General features: G+C 33.9%; 1 protein-coding gene across 1 annotated transcript; it reads left to right on the top strand.

Moving 5' to 3' along the window:
• The first annotated feature begins 6,510 nt into the window (after nt 1–6,510).
• Nucleotides 6,511–8,521, top strand: LOC145032826 (nuclear transcription factor Y subunit B-1-like). Its single transcript, XM_078981774.1, has 6 exons — nt 6,511–6,662; nt 6,805–7,045; nt 7,248–7,395; nt 7,961–8,041; nt 8,156–8,220; nt 8,317–8,521. Exons 2-5 carry the CDS (start codon nt 6,822–6,824, stop codon nt 8,210–8,212), a joined length of 510 nt encoding a protein of 169 aa, XP_078837900.1. The 5' UTR covers nt 6,511–6,662; nt 6,805–6,821; the 3' UTR covers nt 8,213–8,220; nt 8,317–8,521.
• The last annotated feature ends 18,359 nt before the right edge of the window (nt 8,522–26,880 follow it).

Below are 26,880 nucleotides of genomic sequence, written 5' to 3'. Positions count from 1 at the left end.
GGATCGGCACAGGTCGGCATAGCTCTTTTGTTGACTCTGAGCAGTCTGCTTTATCTGCCCGATCTAGTGAATAAGCTTTGTGGTCTAAAGGACCACTTTAGTCCATCCCATAACCCCGTGACCAACCTCGCCCCAACATTCAGGGTACAACATCTCCCCCATACAAGAGCTCAAAAGGTGGAGCACCAATGCTGAAGTGACAACTGTTGTTGTAGGAAAACTCCACAAGAGGCAGGTAGGAGTCCAAGATCCTACTAAAATCGATAACATAGGCCCACAACATATCCTCAAGTGTCTGTATCGTCCGCTCACTCTGTCCGTAGATTTGCGGATGATAAGTAGTGCTGAAGTGCAGCCTCATAACCAATTCCTCATGGAACTACAAAAGAATCATTGCATGATAGTTTAGAATCTAACACTTTCTAGCAGTGACAAGAATTTGAAATTCTTACACTTTCGATAAGGATTTGGAATTGTGAAGTGAGCATCATTGAAATGTTTTTCAATTGATATATTTCACAAAGTAAGGACCATATACAAACATAGTGTGCATGCTTGGAGCATGGCATAACTATTGTTTTAATTCAAGTATTAAGTTGATTATTCGAAACATTATACAGTGAATAATGAGTAATCAATATGACTCAAAAGTTTTGGACCGTATAGGATTAGTATTATTCTTGTGTTTTACTTTGCATGTTTTGACTTCCCGAATTACTAGGTTATTCAAACCATCCATAGTCGATCATATTTTGGAAGCAGGTATTAAGGCAAGACTATCATGGATGGGTCTATAGTTTGTATAGGACAAAGTGGTTGCAGTGTTCGTGAGTACTCCTAGAATAATATTCGAGTATTAGATCCAATCCATGCTCATCTGAATCACTTCATGGATTTTATCACGTGTAATTGTGAGACGATAATATTCTTGAAACGGAGACATGTGAGTTATAGTTGTGACTCGGTTGCACATTGACGTATGTAAACGCACCAGTAACTTGGTGTTATAAAACATATTATTGTGTGTAATCTAGTGATTAAGTACACGCAAGCATTTTGGTCAAAGTTTATTCATTCCTTTTACCACACATGGATAAAAGCGATACATATGAGCCCCCCGATGATTTAATGATGACACCCCTAAGTGCTTGTCCAAGCCTGGACTGATTTGATTTGTTCAATTAGTCGGTCGTCATAAATCGGAGATCGATAAACAACAGAGGGACAGAGAGAATGATTATAATCCATGTCTCAGTCCATATGATATCTAGAATGGAGGAATATATGAACCCTTATCTAATGGACACGTCATTGACTATGTCAGAGTTTGACAACGACTTTTAAGAGCTACGATTGCTAGTCGGGTTGGAGTCATGCTTGAAATAATAGTTATTAGACTTATCCAAGTGGGAGACTGTTGGATTAGGTTTCTAAGCCCATAACTATTATTAGTATGTACTTGACCCGAGAGTAGCATGATCCATTTGGGTTGCATGGCACTGGAACAATCTGAAGGATGGATTATTGAGAAGTGGTTATTTACAATTTATTAATATATTATAAGTTCTAATATATTAATATGAAATCATATTATTTAATTAGTATTTATCAAGAATTAGTTTGAAATTAATTTTGTGATCAAAAGAGACTAAATAAATATACAGGGATTGATCATGTAAATCATTCATTCTTATAATGTGGGCTTAGTTCCTTATGTTGGGCTAAACCCATGTGGTGACCCATGGATGATCCATGGAGGTTTAAACCCATGGAGCATGAGGAATATGGAAAGTCATTCAAATTGGTGAGCCTGTAATCATTGAGGTTAATGGGGTCTTTCACTTTTGGGGCCAACGAGATATAAGAAAAATTGCAGCCTCGGGCGACTGTGCCTGTATCTTCAAAGTGTCTCACGGATTTCATTATGTCTGAAGATAATGTCAACCAGTAATGATTGATAAACTTAAAAGTGAAGCCATCCAGGCCCGGTGCCTTGTCACCACTGCACGCCCAAACGACCGTTTTAACTTCATCAATTGTTATAGGCGCCTCCAGTCTGATGGCGTCCATTATTGATATGGATTTGAATAGAGGGTTTATCAATTTAGGTCTTGACACCCATGTTTCCTTAAACTTTTTTTGGAAGAATCGGTATGCCTCAAATTTTATATCCATCACCTCTGTTACCCATCTACCATTTACCATAAGGCATGAAATCAAATTCTTTTGTTTGTTTGAGATTATGTATCCATGGAAGAACTTGGTATTCTCATCCCCATCAATCATCCACTTTAGTCGTGCTTCTTGTTTGAGGTTCATCACAACTATCTTCTCAAGCTCCAGTATTCTGTTGATCCCCCTACTTATGGTTTGTAGTTCCATCACAGTAAGAGAGCGATAATTAGCCTCGTTTTTCTAGATGAACAATGGATTCCTTAAGATTCATGAGTTCATGAGTTTTTTTTTTCAACATTTCTCCACTTCCTTATTTCTTCTTTGAGGTGCCTTAGTTTCGCCGCAAGGTATGAGTCTGCATTTCCATAGCCATTGAATTCACTCCAAGTTTTAAGTACTAGCTGATCCAGCCCATCTAACAGTAACCAGTAGAACTTGAGGGGGGGGGGGGGGGGTTCCAAAGTTTTTGAAAGTTGAGGAGAGAGTGATTGGACAATGATCGGATAGGTGTCTAGGGTGAGTAGTGGCAGTGAGAGATGGGAAAAAAAGTAAGAAAATTCGAGCAAGCCAAAAATCTGTCAAGCTTGCTTAGTTTTGCATCTACCCTGCTCATGTATGTAAACCGCTCCCCTCCTATATTAAAATTGTGAAGCCCTAATTCATGGATAAAGTAATTAAACGCAGCCACACTAGCAGGGCAGAACTGGGAATTGAATCTTTCAGCTCTTCGTCTCACTACATTGAAGTCCCCGAAGAGTAGCCAAATCCCCGAATGGGCTAGTTTGATTTGAGTTAACTCATCCCACATGACTTTCTTATCAGTTGGCGATTACGGACCGTAATGATGATGTAAATGTTTCTTTTTATATGATTATTAGTATAATTGTTATTTGTATGTGAATTCTGATTAGAGCTTGTAATTATTGAAATGATTTATATGTATAATTATGCTATTAGATAACCAAATTTGAAAAAAGAGGCAATAACTGTTTTTTCATTAAATTCTTAGTTATGTTTGATAAGTCTATCGTTCAAACTTTAAATGTTGTCTTTTTTGAAAATTTCAAGTCTAACTTTACGGCATATCCTAATTTGTTTTTCCAAATGCGCATCAGAGAATTTCAAACAAAACCAATACTATTTCAAAATGATTTTACATCTACATCTTCCATAATATTTTCAAGAAATATTTTATTCACAGACCGTATATAAGAACGGAATTCAAAGTGAACAATTTTTCTGAATTGTTTGTGCTCTAAACTTTTTATGATGAACAATATTACAATGAGGAAACCGTGAGTTTGTGATTTAACATTGGAAAAGACTCAGAGAGTATATGTAAACAAAAACAATATGGTTAAAACAAAATAATGACCACTTTCCTATAAAAAAAAGATTCATCTTTTTTTGTATATGTGTATAACCATGTGTGACAATATTGATTTATATAACTTATATGATTTGAAGGTTCATAAAATATTATTGCTCTAAACCATAGTGACTAATAATATAATTGATTCAAGTAGCGATTTATAAATACCAACTAATGCTTAAGAAAATTCATTTGACTCATAATGTGTATATAACTGTGAATATTTCTTAATAAATAACAATAATAAGGAATGAACCTACAGTTTGGTATACACATAAAAGATTCAATCAATATAAAATCCAAAAATTAATGATATATAGATAAACTACATAGACATGAATGATTAGAAAAATTGAATAATTAAGTGTAAATATAAATGAATAGTTTACGATTTGAAGAATTTACTAGACATGTTTACTGTTTACTCAGAAGGATAATCCACAAAATAATTGCTAGAAATCTTTGGGTGAAAACTAAAGGTTATGGAACCAAACAAATTATTGTAAAACAGGTACATTTAGGTAGTAATGCACAAATCGGTTCAATTTTCAAACCGAACCGGTTCTTTAAACCGGTTTGGTTCACTTTCTAGCCAAGTAAAACCGGTTCGATTCAAACCGGTTCACTCAAAAAATTAGTAGAATCTATTTAAACCGGTGAAACCGGTTCGGTCGGTTCTATACCGGTTCCACACCGGTTCACACGAGACTAAACCGGTTCTAAACCGGTTTCAATGACTAATATCTCGAACGGGTGTAAACCGGTGGTTTGGTTCGCGGATCTGTCGTGTTCATCGTGGACCGGTTCATGGTGAACCAGTTTACCCGTTCTTCAACCGACTCAAATCTTGAACCGGTTTTTCTGTGCACCTCTACCTTCAGGTTATGACACCTTATTCCAGATAATAAATAGTGCGGTAATGGGCCTTTAAAAAACGCATTTCCTGGGTTATATCAATTGGAGAAAAAGAAGAAGTGCAAGGTGAATGATAGAATCCAAATCGATGGTATGGAATGGGACCGGAAGACAAGGCTCTCTATGGATCACATTAGGGACTTGAATATGTTAGTCTCTAGACTTTGTACATTCCAACTCACAACAAGGACAGATCCGTGGAGGTGCACCCTATCGAATGATAACAAATACCATGTTGATAAGTTGAGAAGATTAATTGATAGCCCCCAAGCAATTACAGATAGCGTGTTGATTGATTAGACACATGATGTTCCGATTAAAGTGAACTGCTTTATTTGGCGATCAAATATGGATAGAATCCCTACTAGTTGTGCGCTGCAAAAAAAAGAGGAATCTTAATAGAATCACCCAAGTGTGAGCATTGCGAAAAAGAAGATGAAAATGCAACACATGCTTTAATTAAATGCTCCTTTGCAAACTCTGTATGGCAGTAGGTATATTTCACTGGTGTGATGTTTCTATTTTCACGTTTGATTGCATTGGAGAAATGCTTACTTTTGTAAAAAAAATTACGGGAATTGCATAAAAAAATAATCTTCTAGCCATCTAGGGATGTCAACGAGGTCAAACGAGAGCGGAAATAGCTGTCACCGCTCCCGCTCCCGAAATCAGTTAGTGCCCCCGCTCCCGGTCCCGCCCCCGTTCCCTCCGGTTTATAGGCTTAAATTTGATTTTTTTGCTAAACAACTACTTTGGTTTAGGCTAAAAATATTATTTTTAACAACTTTAAAAGCTTAAAACCTAATCTTTTAGAAACTAAAAAATTAAAAATCCGACATTATGAACCCAACATTACAAAATGATAATTCTAACAATCTTATAAATATAAAATACGACAAATCCAATATTACAAATATAAAATACTAACATGTCCAAAATTATATGATCAATTCACTACATCTTCAATATCCATTAATTGGAAACGGGAAAGTAAAATATAACCTAAACCTAAAATTAGAAAATCTATTTTGTATATATATTTTATATTATATATATATATTTTTACATAAATGTACAAGCGGGACTCCCACGGGAGTACGAGACAGAAATAACAACTCCCACCCCCAGTCCCGAAAATAAGCGGGGTTTAATTTTGCCCCGGCTCCCGTTTTTTTTTATTTTAAATTTAGTTCCGTACGGGTTCGGGTTCCCACGGGAGCGGAGTCTCACGGGTTTTTGACATCCCTATAGCCATCTGCTATGGTGTGGTGAGGTTAATATGGAGGGAAAGATGTGATAGAATTTTCAAGAAGCACAGAAGCTCCATAACAATGATTGGAGATAATATTAAATCAATAGTGTTCATTTGGTTCAATTACTGAAAAATAAAATGTCATTATCAATAAGTACAATGGTGTATTAACCCTTTTGTTTGTATGTAAAAAACTGATGTACGTTTCTCTTAGCCCCTTCTAGCATCTTGCTATTTGGTGACCTTTTTTAAGAAAATTTATGGGTTCAATTTATTATTATTATTATTAACTATGCTACAATTCAAGGCCACAACTTCTTTTCGCTTGAGAACTTGAATGAAGCTTTTAAAACACCCAACTTAAGCAACTAAGCTAACGAAAGCACAACTTACTTACACCTGATCATAAATTCATAATGTTAACCAATATCTCGTAAGTAGAGTAACTCACATGAAAATCTTGTAGTTGTGTATTTCTTACTTTCCATATTCAAAACATTCATTTTGTTATGTCTTTTTGGTCCTCAATAAGCATATAGAATATTAGTCCCCCCTCAACGAAAATCCACCATATGATAACAAATATTTTCCTTCATCGTGAATTTATTGGATTTTTTTGAAAGATAGTATATAAATTTTTTGTAATAAAATAATAAAAAAGTGAAGGATTGTGAAATGAAAGAATGAAAGTAATAATGAAAAGCAAAAAAGAAATTGGTTTAGGGGAAAAAGAACGAACGGTGCAGATAAAACAAAAGCATAAGAGCTCCAATAAAAGATCTTCCAAAGCTCTCGAATCTCAAACAATCCAAATCCAATCACAAATTCAAAACAATCTCTCTTCTCCAGCGTCCGATCTCTGCATAAAATCAACCCAATCAGATCTCTCGCCTTCTTCGCGCGCCAAATACAAATCTCCTACCTCCCTCCAATTTTGTCTCTCTTCAGGTATGTCGAAATCCCCAATTTCACAACCCATTTGTTGCGCAACAAATCCTTACACTGTCGGTGTATTTATGTTGTTTTCTTCTTTAATTGACGTTTTTTGTGCCCTTTCGTTGTTTCTGGTGACGATTGCTGACATGTTTAGGGTTTTCATCGGCTGTCATGGCGGATGGTCCGGGGAGTCCCGCCGGTGGGAGTCACGAAAGCGGCGGTGAACAGAGTCCTCAGTCGAACTCGAACATCAGGGAGCAGGACAGGTTCCTCCCGATCGCTAACATAAGCCGGATTATGAAAAAGGCATTGCCTGCTAACGGGAAGATAGCTAAAGACGCTAAAGACACTGTTCAGGAATGCGTTTCTGAGTTCATCAGTTTCGTTACTAGCGAGTACGTACATCCAGTTATCCATTACATTTCACACAAACTGTAACACACTCATATTTCGAATGCATATACTTATTCACTCAGTCATAGCACTGCATAAAATTGAGCAAGTGTTCTAGCAACTGTAGTGAAGCTTCATTAATTATTTAGCCAGTAACTTCTCGAGATAATTGATCTTTTTTCTACGTTCCAATTCCCTGAGTAGGGCCAGTGATAAGTGTCAAAAAGAGAAGAGGAAGACGATTAATGGTGATGATTTACTCTGGGCAATGGCTACACTAGGTTTTGAAGATTACATTGATCCCCTCAAGGCTTATCTGTCTAGATACAGAGAGGTAAAACATTCTATAATTGTCATGTAGTTAAAGATTACCTTCATGTTCTTACAATCATTCCAATCGAAGTTGAACGCTCATATAATTTCAGCTCGCCTTTCGTCCTTAAAATTGTACTAAGAACAAGAACGAGGCTATGTTAGATCTTTCTCATTACAATATAGTGTTTACACTTTACATTGCTCATTTAGGGTGTATTATTGTCAAACACATTGTTAAATTCATACGACATCGTATTTATTTACATCAACAACCGAGCCGTTACACTTTAAATATTGTCCCCGATAATCTTTCCAAAAGAGTTAATTGTCATAAATTATGTGATTTGAGGCATCTAAAATCAAAATTTCAATGAATATATTCAATCATTAAAAACTTCGATCGAGAAGATGTTGTTCATATTCTTAGTTGATTTTCTGACATGATTTTTTCTCTTTTCTCTTGGATGCTTACGTGGAATACTTATCTATATGCAGTTAGAGGTACGTGAACAAACTCATATTAAATCCGAGTATGATTTATGGAGATATTTTCTAAACAGTAAAATAGCTGATGATAGTTGTTTATATATTTTCTACTTTAGGGTGATACAAAGGGTTCTGCAAGGGGTGATGGATCAAGCAAGAAAGATACAGTTGGGACTCAGCTTGTTCCAAATTCACAGGTAATCTACTTTCACTTCTTATGCCATGTCTGACATGACATGACAAAACAGGCTGTACTGTGTTTGACACATGTATTGAGCTGACCAGTGTTAATTGGTGTATAAATTTTGCAGTACTCTCATCAAGGATCCTTTTCTCAAGGAATGAATTTTTTGAATTCACATGTTTGAACTTTCAAGTAATATCTCTTTTCCTTACACTTTTTATAATATTGGTTAAGTGATAAATAGAAGCGTTGTAAATTGTAATCATGTTATGCTTTTATATTTGGCAGGTTCACTTGTGTATTTGGAACAAATGTGGGACTTTGAAGATTCTTGTTTACTGATTCAATAGTTTGCTAGTAAGTGGTCAGTAAACAGAGATTATTATTATATAGGCTTTTATATTAGTCTTATATATATATTTTAAAAAATGTATTGTTCATCCCCTGTTGTTTTTATTGGGATGAGATTTAGTGCTATTATGTTGAAGTTTGTAAGCTGTGTATGTTGATTGATGTATTAACTGTTTATTGATGTTGAATTATGTATGCTTTTCTTTTTTTAAACATGTAAATGATTGTTTTCCTAGAAACAACTCACTTAGAAGTCTTATAAATATTAAAAGTAGTTGGGTCATTTTGTATTTATACTTCAATATAATATTTTTCAACATTTTTGTTACATGTCTTAGAAAATTACAAAATGCATATTGAATGTATGAGATACGGAATGTTTTATTTCCTATATATAGACATTTTCTCACAAAATATAAAGACATTTTCTTTTAGATTTTTGGGATTTTCTAATACGTGCCATAAGGGTACATATAAGAAGTATTAATTATGAAAAATATTATCATAATTAAATTCAAAATACATTTATTATGAAGATTATTAATATATATCACATTTAATTAAGGTAATATTTTTTATAATTAATACATTTTATATTTAATTATAGTAATATTTGTTATTAATTAATACTTCTTACATGTACCTTTATGATACATATTAGAAAATCCCTAGATTTTTAAGGTATTAAAGAGAAATTTGGGAATATTATTAATAATATTGACAGGTTATAAATGAGAAGGACAATATGGCGAGTTAAATCAGTGACATTCCCCTGGGAACGGTGTCATGCTTTGTAATGGTCACGAGAGGTGCACGTGAGAGACAAGAAATGGCACGTTAAGTGCACGTGCGTGGTGATCATGGACACAACTCATTTGATTTCATAACCAAAAAGTAGTCTATCACCAATTTTGTTTGATGCCAGCAACTCTCATCTCATGCGGCTGTCACAACCCACATTTATTTGCCTTTAATTATTTATTTATTATCATTGATATTGTATTTTAAATACATTAACATCTTTATTATTGGGAACTTAAATTGATATAAATGGTTTCCACTAGATTACACCAAAGCTAATTCCTCTTATTACCAACGTTTTGTTATAACTAAAAATAAAATTTCACTATTTTTATACTGTAAATTAAAATAGGCTAAGTCGATTGAGTTTGTCCTTTGTCCGTTGATATGTTCATGTCCCTCTTATTCAATGCATTAAACCCAATGAATGTGGAATGTCATGTTAGGTTATTATTTCAATACAAAGAACTTTTTTAAAATTAAAATAAATATTCAAATGAACTTTTGTAATTTAATATATTATAGTAAAAAGCTATATAAAAATAAAATAATACTGTTGTAAATCATTAAACTTTATAAAATTTGGTTACATCAAACTATTTCATGAAATAGTTGGCCAAAATTTTTAAGATCAACGGTTTGACATGTCCGAAAATAAAATAAGCAAGAAATAAGAATTAACTAGCTCTAAAATAAATAAGCCAAAAGTTTCGAATATTTCTTTTCCTTCTAGGCTAAAAAAGTAAATTGAAAAGCTTAAACTATAAAAAATAAAGACCATGCTTGAAGAAGTTGTACCATATGTTAATAAAAAAAATTCCTCTTACTCCAACATAATAACTATATAAAAAAATATATAAAGTGTAATATACGACGTGACGATCATTTCATTCTCCCTTGCCTTATCTTTCATAATTATTTTTATTATCATATTTTAAATCACTATTAATTGTAGTCTACGACTTTGAACCGAGTTTTAGTCCACTGTCATATCTTTGCTTAAATCACATAAAACTCTATTTTATATATAAAAAGTAGTTATGACAACCAATAAGAGATCGATATTAACACCAAGGAATTTTCAAATCATGTATCCCACTTTATAGTAAAAATATCTAAATTATATTATCAACTTTTAAATTGTGCATGAGCTTTTATTAAAGACTTCAATGTATTTTATTTTATTTTCTTTACTTTTCTTGGAAACAAAACTTTACTTTTGAATACCCACATGTAAATTAGTAAATAGAAAAAAAAATGATATAATGAAATATGCATAATTCAAGCCAGGTTCGTGTAGGTCACGAATAGTTTCTTTAGATTACTAAGAAAAATCTTGAATTTAAATATTATTCTACATTAGTCAATAATGCACTAAATGCACATATCAAAAAATTAACGAGAAGCTGCAACTTTCATAATCTCATATATATATATATATATATATATATATATATATATATATATATATATATATATATATATATATATATATATATATATATATATATATATATATATATATATATATATATATATATATATATATATATATATATATATATAAATATTTAAATTCTTTCTTTCTAAGTTCATTTCATTTTATCATTACCACTTTTTTCAATGGTTCATAAATTAGTATTTTTTTAATTATTATTGTTATTATTTTAATAAAGAGTTCAATAGATTTATAAAGATATTGGTTTGGGGAAGTTTTTAGTTTGCCAACGAAGAGGCACAAGACCTCCAGCTAAGACATATAAAAATCAACAAAGACCCCTTCCTTCCTTCCTTCTCAATTAGTCTTTGTGTCATGAGTTGTCCCAAAATGCCGCTTTATCATTCATCTTCACTAAATACATACATATATACACATAAATGCTTTATTTAATTAAAAAAATATATTAAAATGTAAGTAATAATGGATTAAGAAAACAATGTCAACTTAGGCAAATCTGATTCCGTTATATGGACATAAGATGATAGCAAGTTGATGAATAGCCGTTCAATAATAACAATAATTTATTTTAAAAACCATGAATTAAAAACTTAATCTAGATAATTCTATATGGTTCATAAAATGTATAAAAAGTATATATATCATGTATTTACACCTGGTTACCCCATCATTATGATAGGGTTGATAATGATTTGTTTTTCAAGATCTATAAATATTTAAGCGTCATGTTGTAATATAAAATTCCACGCGTTACATTATATGGATGTATCTATATTAATTTTTTTTCCCATTCATATTTATACATTAGTTTTTTTATAGAACTATCTATCCAATAAAAATCTAGTGTTTTCTATAAAATAATATACATAAATATGAAAGGTAATGTGTTTTACAAATTACAGGTCATGTTTAAAATGATGTTAAAAGATTAAAAAGTGAGTCTGTAAAAATGCGATTTCCAAAAAGATAAAAATAATAAGTTAAGGGTTTAGTTGTTTAACCAGTAGTGCATGTAAATAATGGTCAATGGTCATGGTCAAAGTCAAACTGATCCTCTTCCTTCACCTCCATCTTTTGATTTTGTTGTTTACCAAAAGTGCCCCCATCCCCGGTGAGTTATACAGCTGGCCACGTTTGCAGTGTTTGGGGGTGTTATTGTACTTTGGGTACATGGTCTTGTGACACTCACGTGGCTTATGTTCCTTCGTTTCAGTCGCACACTCCATTCATTCGATTGCCCCATTGTATGTACTTGTGACCCTCATGTCACTCTCTTATATACCCTAATTTTTTTTCTTCATATATAATGTATATAGAAAATCACTCAAATGTATTCTCTAATATTGTTTTATTTGGAAAGTTAATTATTATTTATTATTGTAATAATATATATTTTCTGTAACTATGTTTAACGTGTAATAGAGGAAAACATGTAACAAGTATTTAACAAAACTGGACAATAATATTTTACATCAATTCAACCTATATATATGACTTATTTATCAGCTTTGTGCAATTATATGATATGATCGTCAATTATACGATATACGATTTGAGAGAAATTTATACTATTTCATCGTATATTTGAAGGATACAAAGGGGTAATTTATATATGATACTAATGATAGTTTCATTTTTGGAAGCTTCAAGGAAGAACTCAAATCTACTTCCCGCATAAATAGAATTTGTTTCTTTAAGATAAAGGGTAATATTTGATTTCACGTTATTTCTATAAAAAATCAAAATCGGAACTTGAATATTAGAGAATATTTGTGTAACGATCCAAAATTTAAGACCAATTTTTTTTTTTTTTAATAAATCATTACTTAAAGTAAAATCATCATTCCAAAACATATTATGAGTATAAGTTTTCAAAACACATGTTCATTATCAGAGTAAACATTCACAGACTGTCTAATCTATGGTGTGTGTCATGCGATCACCCCGAGCTCTTCCCTCCGCTACCGGAAGTACCTGAAACCAAAACTGAAAACCGTAAGCACGAAGTTTAGTGAGTTCCCCACGCTACCACATACCATGCATAACCACATATGCACATACTGGGCCTCGCCCACTACCTCGGGCCTCGCCCGCTACAACGGCCCCGTCTGGCTTCGAGCCCCGCTCGGATACAAATCTGTTTTACTTAGGCCCCGCCTGTCACACGGCCTCGCCCGCTAACAAATAATAACACATAAACATTTCATAACTAACACATACAACTGGTTCTGTCCTAAGGCCTCGCCTATCCTGGGCCTCGCCCATGTCCTGCTACTGATGAGTCATGGGACCCCATCCACGCTCCTAATGGTAGTGAGGTACGGGCCTAGCCCACTCTCACTCCTGTTCTAGTTCGGGCCTCGCCCCTATTTTACTACTAATGAGATATGGAACCTCATCCACACTCTGCTACTGGTGAGATAAGGGACCTCGCCCACACTCACCTCCCTACTAGGCATATACATGTATCACACAGACAACAAGTATAAACTATCATATAAACAATTCCTTGGACACCCGCCCGCTATTACTGGACCTCGTCCTGAAAATAATACTAGCATATTGTGCCTAGGACTAACCCCGGGTCTTCTATTCATAACTACATGGGCCGACATTGTGGCCTTAGACCCATTCACACAAAGGGAAACTCACCTGCACTGGCTGAACTTGCTGATGATCTCAGTTGTTGCTGCCTGACAACTCACGGAACTTCTGCTCCCCTTGCTCCCCGAACTACCAATATCAATGCAACACTGAGTCTAACTGACCCCCGAAAGACAACCAAGTCCACCCTGGTCCAAAGTCAAAGTCCTGGTCAAAGTCAACCTTCCAGGTCAACCCTACTCGCCGAGTCACCCTACTGACTCGCCGAGTTCAAAATGATCAGATACCTTCCATTCGCGACTCGACTCGCCGAGTCAGTCCATGACTCGCCGAGTCTACCGATTTCTGAGTCCAGACCTGTCCAACTCACTGAGTCTCCACCCGACTCACTAATTCGAGTCACAACTCGAAGGGTTTGGGGGGTTTTGCGACCTGACATGCCGAGTCCAAGAACAGACTCGCCGAGTACAAGGCAATCTTCATACGACTTGACGAGTTGTTCATCCCACTCGTCGAGTTTCTCCACAACTTCATGCTACTCGCCGAGTCCACTCAAAGGACTCGTCGAGTCCCTTCAGTTCTCCTTACATGCAGAGGACTTTTGAGTCATGCATGGACTCCAAACTGTAGATCTACCCTTCCCAAGCCTATTCCCTACGTAAAGTTGCAATCTTTACGTGTAGAGAAGGAGATCTAGGCAAAACATGCCAAAAACTAGGGCTTAAGGCAAAAAAGACTCCATGATTCACTCAAGGGCTGATACTTTACGTAATTCTAGACCAAAACAAGCATGGATCTGAGGTAGCAACCTCAGATCTCGACCTCAAGCTCGAGATTGATTTCAAACATGGCTTAAAAGCCCCAAAACTCATAACCAAGGAAAATCTGGAGGAGAGAAACGACTTAATACCTTCAAATGCTCTGAAATGATCCCCAAACTTCGGATCCAATGCCACTCCTTGATGCTTCAAAGATTCCCACTTCTTCTTCTTCCTTTAAATCACTCAAAAATGGCCAAAAGCATGAATGAGCACAATGGGGGCTTAGGGTGTGGCGTTCTGGGTGTGAGAGACAGTAAAGGAGCACTAGGAAGAAGAATGAGGCGATTAAATAGGCTCCAAGCCCCAGATTTAGGGTTTTCCTCGCACAGACCCTACTCGCCGAGTTGGTCACTTATTCCTCGACTCGGATCCCGCTCGGACTCGTCGAGTCCTTCCTTGGACTCGCCGAGTCGACCCTTAAATTAGGGCTTTTCTTTCCTTTCTTGGCCTTTGAAACTTGGGTGTTACAATTTGAATTTGGAGCTCCATATAACGAATTATGCAGATTTTGCATATTAGAGAAGACTAGTTGTGAGACCCGTATATTATACGGGTTGATTAAAACAAAATGTTAAGTACGAACGATTAAATAGAAATTTTATTTGAATTTGAAATTGAAATAAGTGAAAATTATGTGAAAAAAACATGCAAAAAATAAATTAATTAAAATTATGTGTTTAGTGTACTAAACGAGTTAATTATAACAAAATGTTAAACATAAAGGTTTAAACTGTAAATTTATTTGAAATTGAATTTAAAATTTAAAATTTAAAATTAATAGTCATTATGGTAGGTTTAATTTATGGAAACTAAATTAATGATAGATTGAAAATGAAAATTGAAGCAATGACAAGTGGAAAATAAATATATATCTCAAAATTATGTCAAAATTACATGTGGCTAATTTTATGAGAGAATGACATGTGGCAAAGTCATTTTCATTTATTAGGGAGGATTTGAATTTGAATATGGTTGTAAACTAATCCTAAACTCTTTAAGTTGTATATGAATTATGAGTTATATTTGTTTTAACTTTATTGTTAGGTGTGAGACCCGTGACTTATATGAGTTAATTAAAAAAAATTATATATATATAAAAATATAAATATTAAGTATTTTTTAAAGAAAATGTTAAATATAAAGGTATAAACATTAAATATTTTTCTAAATAAAATTTTAAAATACATACAAATAAAATGATGAATAAATAAATATTCAATTTATGCTAATAAAACAAACTACAAAGAAATAATTATATTTTGGCATATTTATAGTTTAACCATCTTTTTTTAGGTTTACAATGAAAAATAACAAAGTTTGATTATTTTTCCTATATAGATCATTTTAGTCTAAAATGATAGTGAATTTTGAAAAAAATTATGCCAATTTTGAATTATGTACATTGAAGAAAACTTATTAAAATTTGAAAATATAAGAAAAGAAATTAATGACATATTAATTACTTTCTATAACCTAAAAATTTGAATATTTAACTAAGAAAACAAAATATTACCACAAAATAACAAGTAAAAATTAATTCCTAAGAATCAACCACAAATTACATGTGTTAAAACGCATGCGAATCTAATAAATGATAGAAATGATTTTTATTTATTAAAATAAATACCATACATCTATAAACATGTTGATCAATGGACCAATCTATTTCACATTAGTTGTGGTCAATTTGTTCGACATGTTGTTTGGTATATTGGTTCTTGTTAACTTATAGCTTTATTTTTATACATTGTATAGTAAAGGGACAATTTTATATATATATATATATATATATATATATATATATATATATATATATATATATATATATATATATATATATATATATATGACAGTTCAAATAAAAACAGTAAATAGTGTGAGAACGTTAAAACATTTTTTTATGTTATTATTCTGCAACGAATTTTATATCGACAACTTTATGTCATTATTCAACAAAGAATAAATGAATAGTCAAAGGTTAAAATTAAAATTAGAATTTACTACAAAAATGCACATACATAAGTTTATAGTAGAATAATAACATTGTAATGAATATATGATTAATCGAAAGTTAATATTTATATTAGAATTACTTCAACAATACATGTATACAAAATTCATTACAAAATAATAACATAAATATAGTGTTTTTATGTTCTCACACTATTTTACTGTTTTTATTTGAACTTACTTATATATATATATATATATATATATATATATATATATATATATATATATATAATGCAATCCAATTCCCTAACCAATGGGGCTTTTACCACAATTAACATGGTATTGAGCCAGGGTTGCTTAAACCTATTATTCATACTACGTATAGTCTCATTCAACACCACTAATAAATTTTCTTTCCCTGTCGTTGTTCCTCTTCTGATTGTGCTTCTCTCCACTCGAGTATATCCTTGCAACATATCTCTCCTTTCGGTTACGCTTCATGATCATACTGTGATCATACAAGGCCTGTTATCACACTTTGTGCTCAATGCCTACATTGCTATCTTCATCTTGTTTCCAGTCGGCCTCTCAACAGCTAACTTCGGGCATGTCCACGCCTGCTTCATCGTCTTCCACAATCCCATCTACACTAAAACTGGTTTTTTCCCTCATAAACATATATAAACAATTGAACTTGAATTAAATGTCAATGTATCCAAATACAAACTGTGGAGACATATTTTTTTTAATATGTGTAGAGACACTATGTATTATGATCACATATCGGGCAACTCAAATACTAAAGGAAATGATGATGAATAATGGTTCTCTATTGATGCCCGCATAAAGTATTGGTTCTATAGACCTTGTGATCCTAGTCTTTTTTAAATTATTTTGAGTGATGATTCTATAACCAAAGATCTTTGGGACAAACTTGAGGAATTCTTTTGCAACAACAAGATGTCTCGGATGTTACAACTTCAAGATCAGTTTCGAAACATGAACAAAGGATCAAATTCCATTATAGAATTTTGTCACACTCTCAAAAACCTTGCAGATGATCGCAAAGACGTGGAATCCCCCATCACGAAAATAGAATTGGTGAAGCAAATCCTAAAACAACTACCTCCCTCGTTGTAACGCCCAGGTTCCTAGGTAAATGTCATGAATTTAAAATATTTAATTGTGGTGCATTAATGTTAAGTACGCTGGGCGTAATCAAGATATGCAGGGCGTACCTTGTAAAACTTGGACACGAGGTTAATCCCCTTGGTATGCTGCGCGTACGTAAGCCAGGGGCAAACCTTAAATTTTTGGGTTTGGACCCTATTTAAGCACCTTATTCCTTAAGGTTCTCTCATTACTAGCACCCATTGTCCCCAAAAGCATTGTCTCGAAATTGTAACGTCCCAAAAATCACAGGATAAAATTTTCATTTTTAATAGAATAAAAACACTCATTTATTCTTTATTCAAACATTTAGAAGTTTTTCAGTTAAAAAAATTATTAGAGTACATTCCCAAAATCTCGAGTAGCAGAAAACAACGGTGTATGCACTGCGATCAAGTCGGACTCTTCCCTTTCGAACCGGAAGTACCTAAAACCATGAACCATAAACTGCAAGCACTAGGCGTAGTAATTTCCCCAAAATACCACATACCATACATAAGATATGTTCCATACATATCATATATATCAAACATACGATAAAAGATGCTATGTGCCAACCATAGTTTTGCCATTATGCCACAAGTCGTATCATAATCTTCCTTGTTAGGCCGGGAGATACCTGGGTCTTATAGACAAGTGCCAGGAGCCACCTCCCGGTCTTCCATGCAAGCATCACAAAGACAACTAGCATACAATCTACAACTACTTATTTACTTAATTGCCAGAGTCCACACTCAGGTCTTGCATACAAATTTTCCAGGAGCCACCTTTGGGTCTTTCATAGAAATGACAAGGGTCACCCCTGGTCTTCCTACAATACACAAACCAATAGGGCTGGCATTGGTGCCTTTGACCCATATAATCACCTCACACTGTTGAATCACATTGATAATCCCTGATAGCTAGTTCGACAATCTTTCGAACTATCAGTAACCAATAATACCCAATTCACAATTGGAATTCAATCTATATCCTTCATCCATACTTAGGGTAAAAGACTATTTTACCTCTTATCTAGCTTGGCCCGAGACTGAGGCCCAAACATACAATCCAAAAGGCCCAAACATAGCCCAATCTAACCCATGGTTAACCCTGATCAAACTTATGTTCAAAGTTAAAGTCAACAACCCATGTTGACCAAACACGTCGTGTTGCCCCTTGGACACGCCGTGCTCTTCCATCATCTAGATAATCTGGAAAATCCCATCCAACATGATGTGTTGTCTTGCAAACACGTCGTGTTTTCCCGAGATTTAACGACTTAATACAATAAGTTGTTTTCTTTGATTCCAAGAGCTCCGAAGCTCAGATCTAGGCCGAAACATGGTCCAGAAGGATAAAGTTTCCAACTTTATCCATCGTGACTAGCCAAAAAGGTTCAAACCAAGTCCATAAAGCTTAAAAGTAAAGGGATTAACCAATAAGCACTTAATCCATAAAGACATAGCCTTATTGTTGGATTAGGTGTCTAAGCCCATAACTATAATTAGTATGTGCTTGAATTGGTAGCAACACAATCTTTTTGGGTTGCCCTCAAACCTAGCAGCCGGACAAGGAAATTATGAAAGAAGATTTATTAATTTATTATAAGATTAATAAATTAATATAAATAATTTATTAATATGTTAAAAGATTTATATATTAATGATAAATCATAGTGTTTAATTAATAGTTAGCCATAAATTAATTAGAATTGATTTTGGGGTGAATTGTATTAATTATAAAGTGTAGGGACTAGTTTGCAATTATCTAATAGTTGAGTGAAAGGTTCCATTACCTCCTTGGAAGGGGGTGAATAAAATCTATAGGGGAAACCCTAATGATTTCGTCCAAGAGGCTTAAATAAGGCACTTGGATAAGTTTAGACCCTAAGCAAAGGAACATTAGGGTTTTCCCTAAACCCTAGCCACCTCAACTATATAAAGAAGCCCTTGGCTCCCAAAATCAGCCACTCCTTCTTTTGAAGAAAACCTAGGCCGAAAATTGCATACCCTAGTCTCTCTCCTCATAAGTTTCCTTCTTGATAGCTCTTGGGTGTGATTCCATTAGAGACATTGCATTTGTGGTGCTAAGCTTCCAAGAAGATCAATATCAAAAGGATTACCAATTGTTTACTATAACAATTGAAAGGTATGTAACTCTAAAACACTATTTGGTTAATTTCGAAAATTGTGACATCCCCATTTTCACGGTCAGAAAAGATCGATTTTATTTATGCTTTATAAAAGTCAGAGTACCTCTTTTAGTAAAAATGTTACGGAATTTGTTCCCAGTAAGACATTATAAATACGTTATCAAAGCATTTCTGAAGAAAAGTATTTTTATTCATTTTAAAACATTTGGGATGTCATCGTCAATACAAAAACATAAGCATAAACAAAACTTACATTTATTATCACTAGTGCTTTATATCTCCTTAATCTCTCAGTGTAATTTGACATCATATCAACACCTGTGATATAAATAAACTGAGTGGGTCAGGTTGGGAAACCTGGTGAGTACATAGGGTTTTCAACCCATAATAAATAAGTTTGTTAAATTTATCAAAACAAACCTGATTACCCGTTCCCGTTATCCTCACTTTACTTCCCTAAAACATCTAACACAAAAGACCTGGTCTAAGGACTTTCATCGGGGTGACAACACATGCTTCAGGGGTTCCTCAGTAATTCATGTCAAATAAGGCAATCATGTGGGGGATGGAGTACTGTTGGTGAGCACACAGTTCAAATAAACACTTACTGGTTGCGAGCCTGCTAACGTTCCACTAGACTGTCTAGAATAGTCTGTGGTCGTCATCTATACTTTGCTAGATGACTGGATCATCAATAACATCTATATCGAGGCCTCTCATTATTTTATTTGGTCACACAACAAATATTACATCTACCCATTTACCCAGCACATTTTATAGATATAAAATACATCTACATTTTAAATCATTTAAAACATGTATAAAAATCGTTCATCCAGCATAGATAGCAAGTATAAAGATAATATGCATACATAGCACGTAATTTATATAAAATACTTCATATCTATGTGTAAGATGAAAGTGTGACATCCCCAATTTCACAGCCAGAAAAGACCGATTTGTTTATGCTTTATTTTATAAAATCAGAGTAATCCTTTGATTAAAAGAGTTGCGGAATTTGTTTCCAAAATAAAATATGATAAAATAAAATTTATCAAAGCATTTATTAAAGAAATGTATTTTCATTAAATAACAACATCTCGGGATGTCATGTTTCGATACAGACCAAAAGCATAAACAATATAAAATAGACCTTACAACAGTTATTTATAACTACTGATCTATAATCCAAAATCTCTCGTCAAGTCCACCAACTTATACTCTTGTGCCATTACCTTTAATGCAAAGAAAACTGAGTGGGCCAGGCTTGGGATCCTGGTGAGCATATAGGGTTTTCAACCCACAATAATATAATTATTATATTTAATCATCAAACAATCAACCCAATTACTCATCCCCATTATCTTCGTTTAATTTTCCCTAAAGATATTATCCTAAGGGTCATCTCCTATATCATATTTACCTCTCATCTTCTTACATCTTATTTCCTTCTATGTTTGTTCCTAAGAACTTTTGCTAAGGATCATCGCCAACATCGTATAGACAATACTAATTCAGGGATCACTCCCTCAATACGTGTCTAGTAAGGGTTAGGGTATCATCGCATGGTTACGCAACCACATCGCCTGGACTCGTAAATCATAATAAGGGTTAGACTATCATCGCATGAATACGCAACCACAACATCGCCTGGACTCGTAATTCATAATAAGGGTTAGACTATCATCGCATGAATACGCAGCCATAACATCGTCTGGACTCGTAACTCATAATAAGGGTTAAACTATCATCGCATGAATACACAACCATAACATCGCCTGGACTCGTAATTCATTACCTATCTATCATCACCTAAGTATCATCACCATTATATCCTCACCTATCTCTTATCACATTATTTCATTACACACCAACTATTTCATCTACCCATGTTCTACCCAACATATTTGTAGATATAAATTACATATATAGTTTAAAACATATACAAACCTGTATAAAACATTCATCCAACATCCATCTTAAATAAACAAACAATATATAAACACATAACACGTATTTCATAGCAAATACTTTATATCTATGTGTTAGAAGAAAGTAACTAAACACTCACTCCAAACATATACTTAATACATTCAAACAATACTTGTATTAAAATCGTGTTTATGAAAGGGACTATACACTCACTTGACCAGAAGATGATCGGACAACACTACGACTCTAAGAGTAGTACTTCTTCTGTGAAACTAGAAGATCTTCACACACCAGGCTTATCGCAGGCAGAGCTTTGGCTCGAAAACTCTTTTCTTCTTGGGATCTTCGGGCTTCGGGATTTTCTTCATGTGTCTAGATGATACCGAGGCTTCGGGGGGTTAAATTAGGGCTTATAAAGAGTATCGGGAGTAGGAAAGAAGAGATTGAGCAACTAAACTCGGCTGCACCTTGAATTCTATTTATATGGATGATTTTATGGATTCACGTCGTGAGTTCAATCGTCACTGCATGTGTTATCGCAAGTTGCGTTTGTCAGGCTCCAGAAGTCATAAATACTGAGTTCACGTCGTGAGCACTGTATTCACGTCATGAATTCTGACAGTTTTGGGGTTTCGCGCCCTGAACTTCAGAAATTCATAACTCTCGCATACGACCTCTGTTTTCGACGTTCTTTATATCCAACCGTAGGTAAAAACAAGATCTACAACTTTTATTTAGACTTTGTTGGCTAATTTTTGACGCTCATTGTCTCTAAATTGACTAGCCCGTATCTACGGGCGTTACAAAAAATCATTTTTGACGCTCATTGTCTCTAAATTGACTAGCCCGGATCTGCGGGCGTTACAAAAATAGCCTCCTCTTTTCGGGTTCTTGTTTTGCAATTCAAGGTTATATGTTCAATACTTAAAACATAGATCCAAAGTAGGTTGCATGTGAACTTATGAATTTATTTTCTAGTTTATTTGTTTTACCTAAAACCTATTACTGGTATCAAAGGCATTGGTTTTGTTTTAAATTGAATTGTTATAATAGTTGAATTTCAAATTAGGGTTTATAGCTATTAAACCCTAAAGGCCAAGGTTAGGTTTTTGACTTAAAGGGTTTTCGAAAACCCTAGCCTCCATAAACCCTAATCGAAAAGTAGGGTTAGGGTTTTGAAAAATCCTAGCCACTTCCCTTGAATTTCGGAGTATCCTTATGATTTAGGGTTTCTTATTTGGATAATTGTTGCTTAATTGGATTAATTGGATAATTATCATTTACCCTAAATTTTCAAAACTTAGAGGGTTTAGGATTAGGATTAAATTAAATGTTTAATTTAATTAGATAATCCTCCCAAAATTTAATAAATCGATTAAAAGTTAATTAATAGATAATTATTAAATCTAGTTTTGGTTTATTTCAAATTTAAAAATTAGTGGTTTAATTTTTCAAAAATTTTATATAAATCCTAAAGTTTTAAAATTTTTAAAACACACCTTATATATATATATATATATATATATATATATATATATATATATACTAATTAAAAGTTAAATATTGTATATGTTTAAGAATTGGTTAGTCAAATTGCTAGTATGTCTTATTCACGAAGGTTGTATATAAGGGGGTATAAGGAAACTGCCTATAAAATGGTAGTTGAATGGGTGACCACTCTCACCCACCGCTTCCTTGATTAGTGGAGGGTCATTAGCAGAACGGATTTGATAGGACGACTTAATCTCATTAAAAGTATAATGTTATTAATGAAGTACTAGAGCATTATATTAAAAAATCCCAACTCTAGTTACTTTAGGAAAAATGTGAAAAGTATGCTAATCCATGAAATTACACATTAGGCTTTATAAGTCGTTTGCGGAGCGCGTGTGTTTAACCGACACACTAATTAGGACTAATAAAGAGTCGTAATGGGTATCTCATGATTATTAATTTTGATGGAGTGTGTGTGGTTTACCGGCACATCAATAGATAATGATATAGACAATGAGGTTACCAAGTACATTTTCAAGGTGTTCACATATTGTTTGTGATCCTCGGTATTTCAGTCACAAATAGAAGAACATAATTTGAGATTAAAACATGCATTGAATAGTTTCAATGTATCTCAAAAGAATTGGGAATTTCACTTTATCCGTTTCAAAATTTTGTAGAATTAATGAATCGGTTATTAGTCATGTGAAAAGAATGTAACGCTACATAGAGCGTTTGGTCAAGCTCAACGTGCAATTCGATGAGGAATTGGCCATAGACATGGTCTTGAACTCATTGTCCGATAGTTATGGTCAGTTCAACTTAACTGTAACATCCCCCTCTGGCACATATCACAATATTGTCCGCTTCGGGCCAGTGGACACGAGGACTTCCCTTTGGAGTAACCCATCCTGGTACTACTCCATTCCGAGCACCCTTAACTATAGAGTTCTAATGGGATCTGGTGCCCTCGAGACTTTAAAATGTGTTGTGTTAAGGAAGGTATCCATACCCCTTTTAAGGAAATGTTTCGTTCTCCTTCAAAGCCGATGTAGGATCAAGTATAACCTACCTTCACCCCCCATTATAGGGTTCGACGTCCCTGTCGAACACATCAACCCGTGCCCTACCTCTGATACCATTTGTAACATCCCCCTCTGACACATATCACAATATTATCCGCTTTGGGCGACTTGGCACGAGGACTTCCTAGGGGTCACCCATCCTGGTACTACTCCCGCCCGAGCACGCTTAATTGCAGTGTTCTTATAGGATCTGATGCCCTCACGACTTTAAAAAGCATTGTGATAAGGAAGGTATCCACACCCCTTTTAAGTAAATGTTTTGTTCTCCTTCCAAGCCGATGTAGGATCAGGTACAACCTACCTTCTATTTGTAACATCCCCCTTTGGCACGCATCACAATATTGTCTGCTTTGGGCGACTCGGCATGAGGACTTCCCAAGGGTTCACCTATCCTAGTACTACTCCCGCCTGAGCACGCTTAACTACAGAGTTCTTATGGTATCTGCTGCCCTCTCGACTTTAAAATGCGTTGTGATAAGGAAGGTATCCACACCCCTTTTAAGGAAATGTTTCGTTCTCCTTCCAAGCCGATGTAGGATCAGGTACAACCTACCTTCACCCCCATTATAGGGTCCGACGTCCCTGTCGAATACATCGACCCGTGCCCTACCTATGATACCATTTGTAACATCCCCTCCGACACATATCACAATTTATGGAACTCAGGAATTAAACAATACTCATGAAAGCTTTGCTAAATTGCATAGACTTCTACAGTATAAATCAAGAATTAAACAATGCTCATCAAAGCTTTGCAAAATAGCATAAACTACATCTATTACGGAACTTACGGATTAAACAATGTTCATCAAAACTTTGCAAAATTGCATAGACTTCTATTGTGGAAATCAAGAATTAAACAACGATCATCAAAGCTTTGCTAAATTGCATAGACTTCTATTGTGGAACTCAAGAATTAAACAATGCTCATCAAATCGTTGCTAAATTTCATAGACTTCTATTGTGGAACTCAAGAATTAAACAATGCTCATCAATGTTTTGCTAAATTAGATAGGCTACTTCTATTGTGGAACTCAAGAATTAAAAAATGCTTATAAAAGCTTTGGTAAATTACGTAGACTTCTATTGTGGAACTTATGAATTAAACAGTTCTCATCAAAGTTTTGCTAAATTGAATAGACTTCAATTGTGGAATTCAAGAATTAAACAATGCTCATCAAAGCTTTGGTAAATTTCATAGATTACTTCTATTGTGGAACTCAAGATTGACCAATGCTCATCCAAGCATTGCTAAATTGCATCGACTTCTATTGTGGAACTCAAGAATTAAACAATACTCATCAAAGCTTTGCTAAATTGCATAGAATTCTACTGTAGAACTCAATAATTAAACAATTCTCATCAAAGCTTTGGTAAATTGCATAGACTACTTCTATTAAGGAACTCACGAATTAAACACTGTTCATCACAACTTTTCAAAATTGCATAGACTTCAATTGGGGATATCAAGAATTAAACAACGCTCATTAAAGATTTGCTAAATTGCATAGACTTCTATTGTGGAACTAAATAATTGAACAATGCTTATCAAATCTTTGCTAAATTGCGTAGACTTCAATTATGGAACTCAAGAATTAAACAATGCTCATTAAAGTTTTGTTAATTTGCATAAAATTCTATTGTGGAACTCAAGAATTCAACTTTGCTCATCAAACCTTTGCTTAAATTACATAGACTTCTATTGTGGAACTCAAGAATTAAACAATGCTCATCAAAGTTTTGCTAAATTGTATGGAATCTTCTATTGTGGAACTCTAGAATTGAATAATGTTTATCAAAGCTTTGCTAAATTGCATAGACTTCTATTGTGGAACTCAAGAATTAAACAATGCTCATCAAAGCTTTGTTAAATTATATAGACTTCAATTGTGCAACTCAAGAATTGAACAATGCTCATCAAAGCTTTGGTAAATTTCATAGATTACTTCTTTTGTGGAACTCAAGAATTAAGCCATGCTCATCAAAGCTTTACTAAATTGCATCGACTTCTATTGTGGAACATAAGAATTAAACAATACTCATCACCACTTTGCTAAATTGCTTAGACATCTAATGTAGAACTCAAGAATAAAGCAATGCTCATTAAATCTTTGCTAAATTGCATAGACTACTTCTATTATGGAACTAAAGAATTAAACAATGCTCATCAAAGATTTGCTAAATTGCATAGACTTCTATTTTGGAACTCAAGAATTAAACAATGCTCATCAATGCTTTGCTAAATTACATAGAATACTTCTATTGTGGAACTCAAGAATTATAAAAATGCTTATAAAAGCTTTGGTAAATTATGTATACTTCTATTGTGGAACTTATGAATTAAATAATGCTCGTCAACGTTTTGCTAAATTGCATAGACTTCAATTGTGGAATTCAAGAATTAAACAATGCTCATCAAAGCTTTGGTAAATTTCATAGATTACTTATATTGTGGAAATCAAGAATTAAACAACGATCATCAAAGCTTTGCTAAATGGTATAGACTTCTATTGTGGAACTCAAGAATTAAACAATGCTCATCAAATCGTTGCTAAATTGCACAGACTTCTATTGTGGAACTCAAGAATTAAACAATGCTCATCAATGCTTTGCTAAATTACATAGAATACTTCTATTGTGGAACTCAAGAATTAAAAAATGCTTATAAAAGCTTTGGTAAATTACGTAGACTTCTATTATGGAACTTATGAATTAAACAATGTTCATCAAATCTTTGCTAAACTGCATAGACTACTTCGATTATGGAACTGACAAACTCAACAATTAGACAATACTCATGAAAGATTTAGTGCAAGTATTCTTCTTCTCAAGTTATTCAAGTTGTTGGTGGTGTTGTGTGAACTACTTGAGGTGCACCACTTGGGGCACTAAGCCCTTAGAGGTTCAAGACTTCAAGCTATATCAAAAGGTATGACATCTAACTAGATTTTTGTAGTATAGTTGCTTCATAACATGCTAGTTAGGATGATGCTTTGAAATTTTGAATGTATGCATGTATAATCGAGAAAACATAGATCCAAATCACAT

The sequence above is a fragment of the Lactuca saligna genome, chromosome 2, assembly GCF_052625555.1.
Source record: "Lactuca saligna cultivar CGN05327 chromosome 2, ASM5262555v1, whole genome shotgun sequence".
Classification (NCBI taxonomy): Eukaryota; Viridiplantae; Streptophyta; class Magnoliopsida; order Asterales; family Asteraceae; genus Lactuca; species Lactuca saligna.
This window is presented reverse-complemented; position numbering and strand designations above follow the sequence as displayed.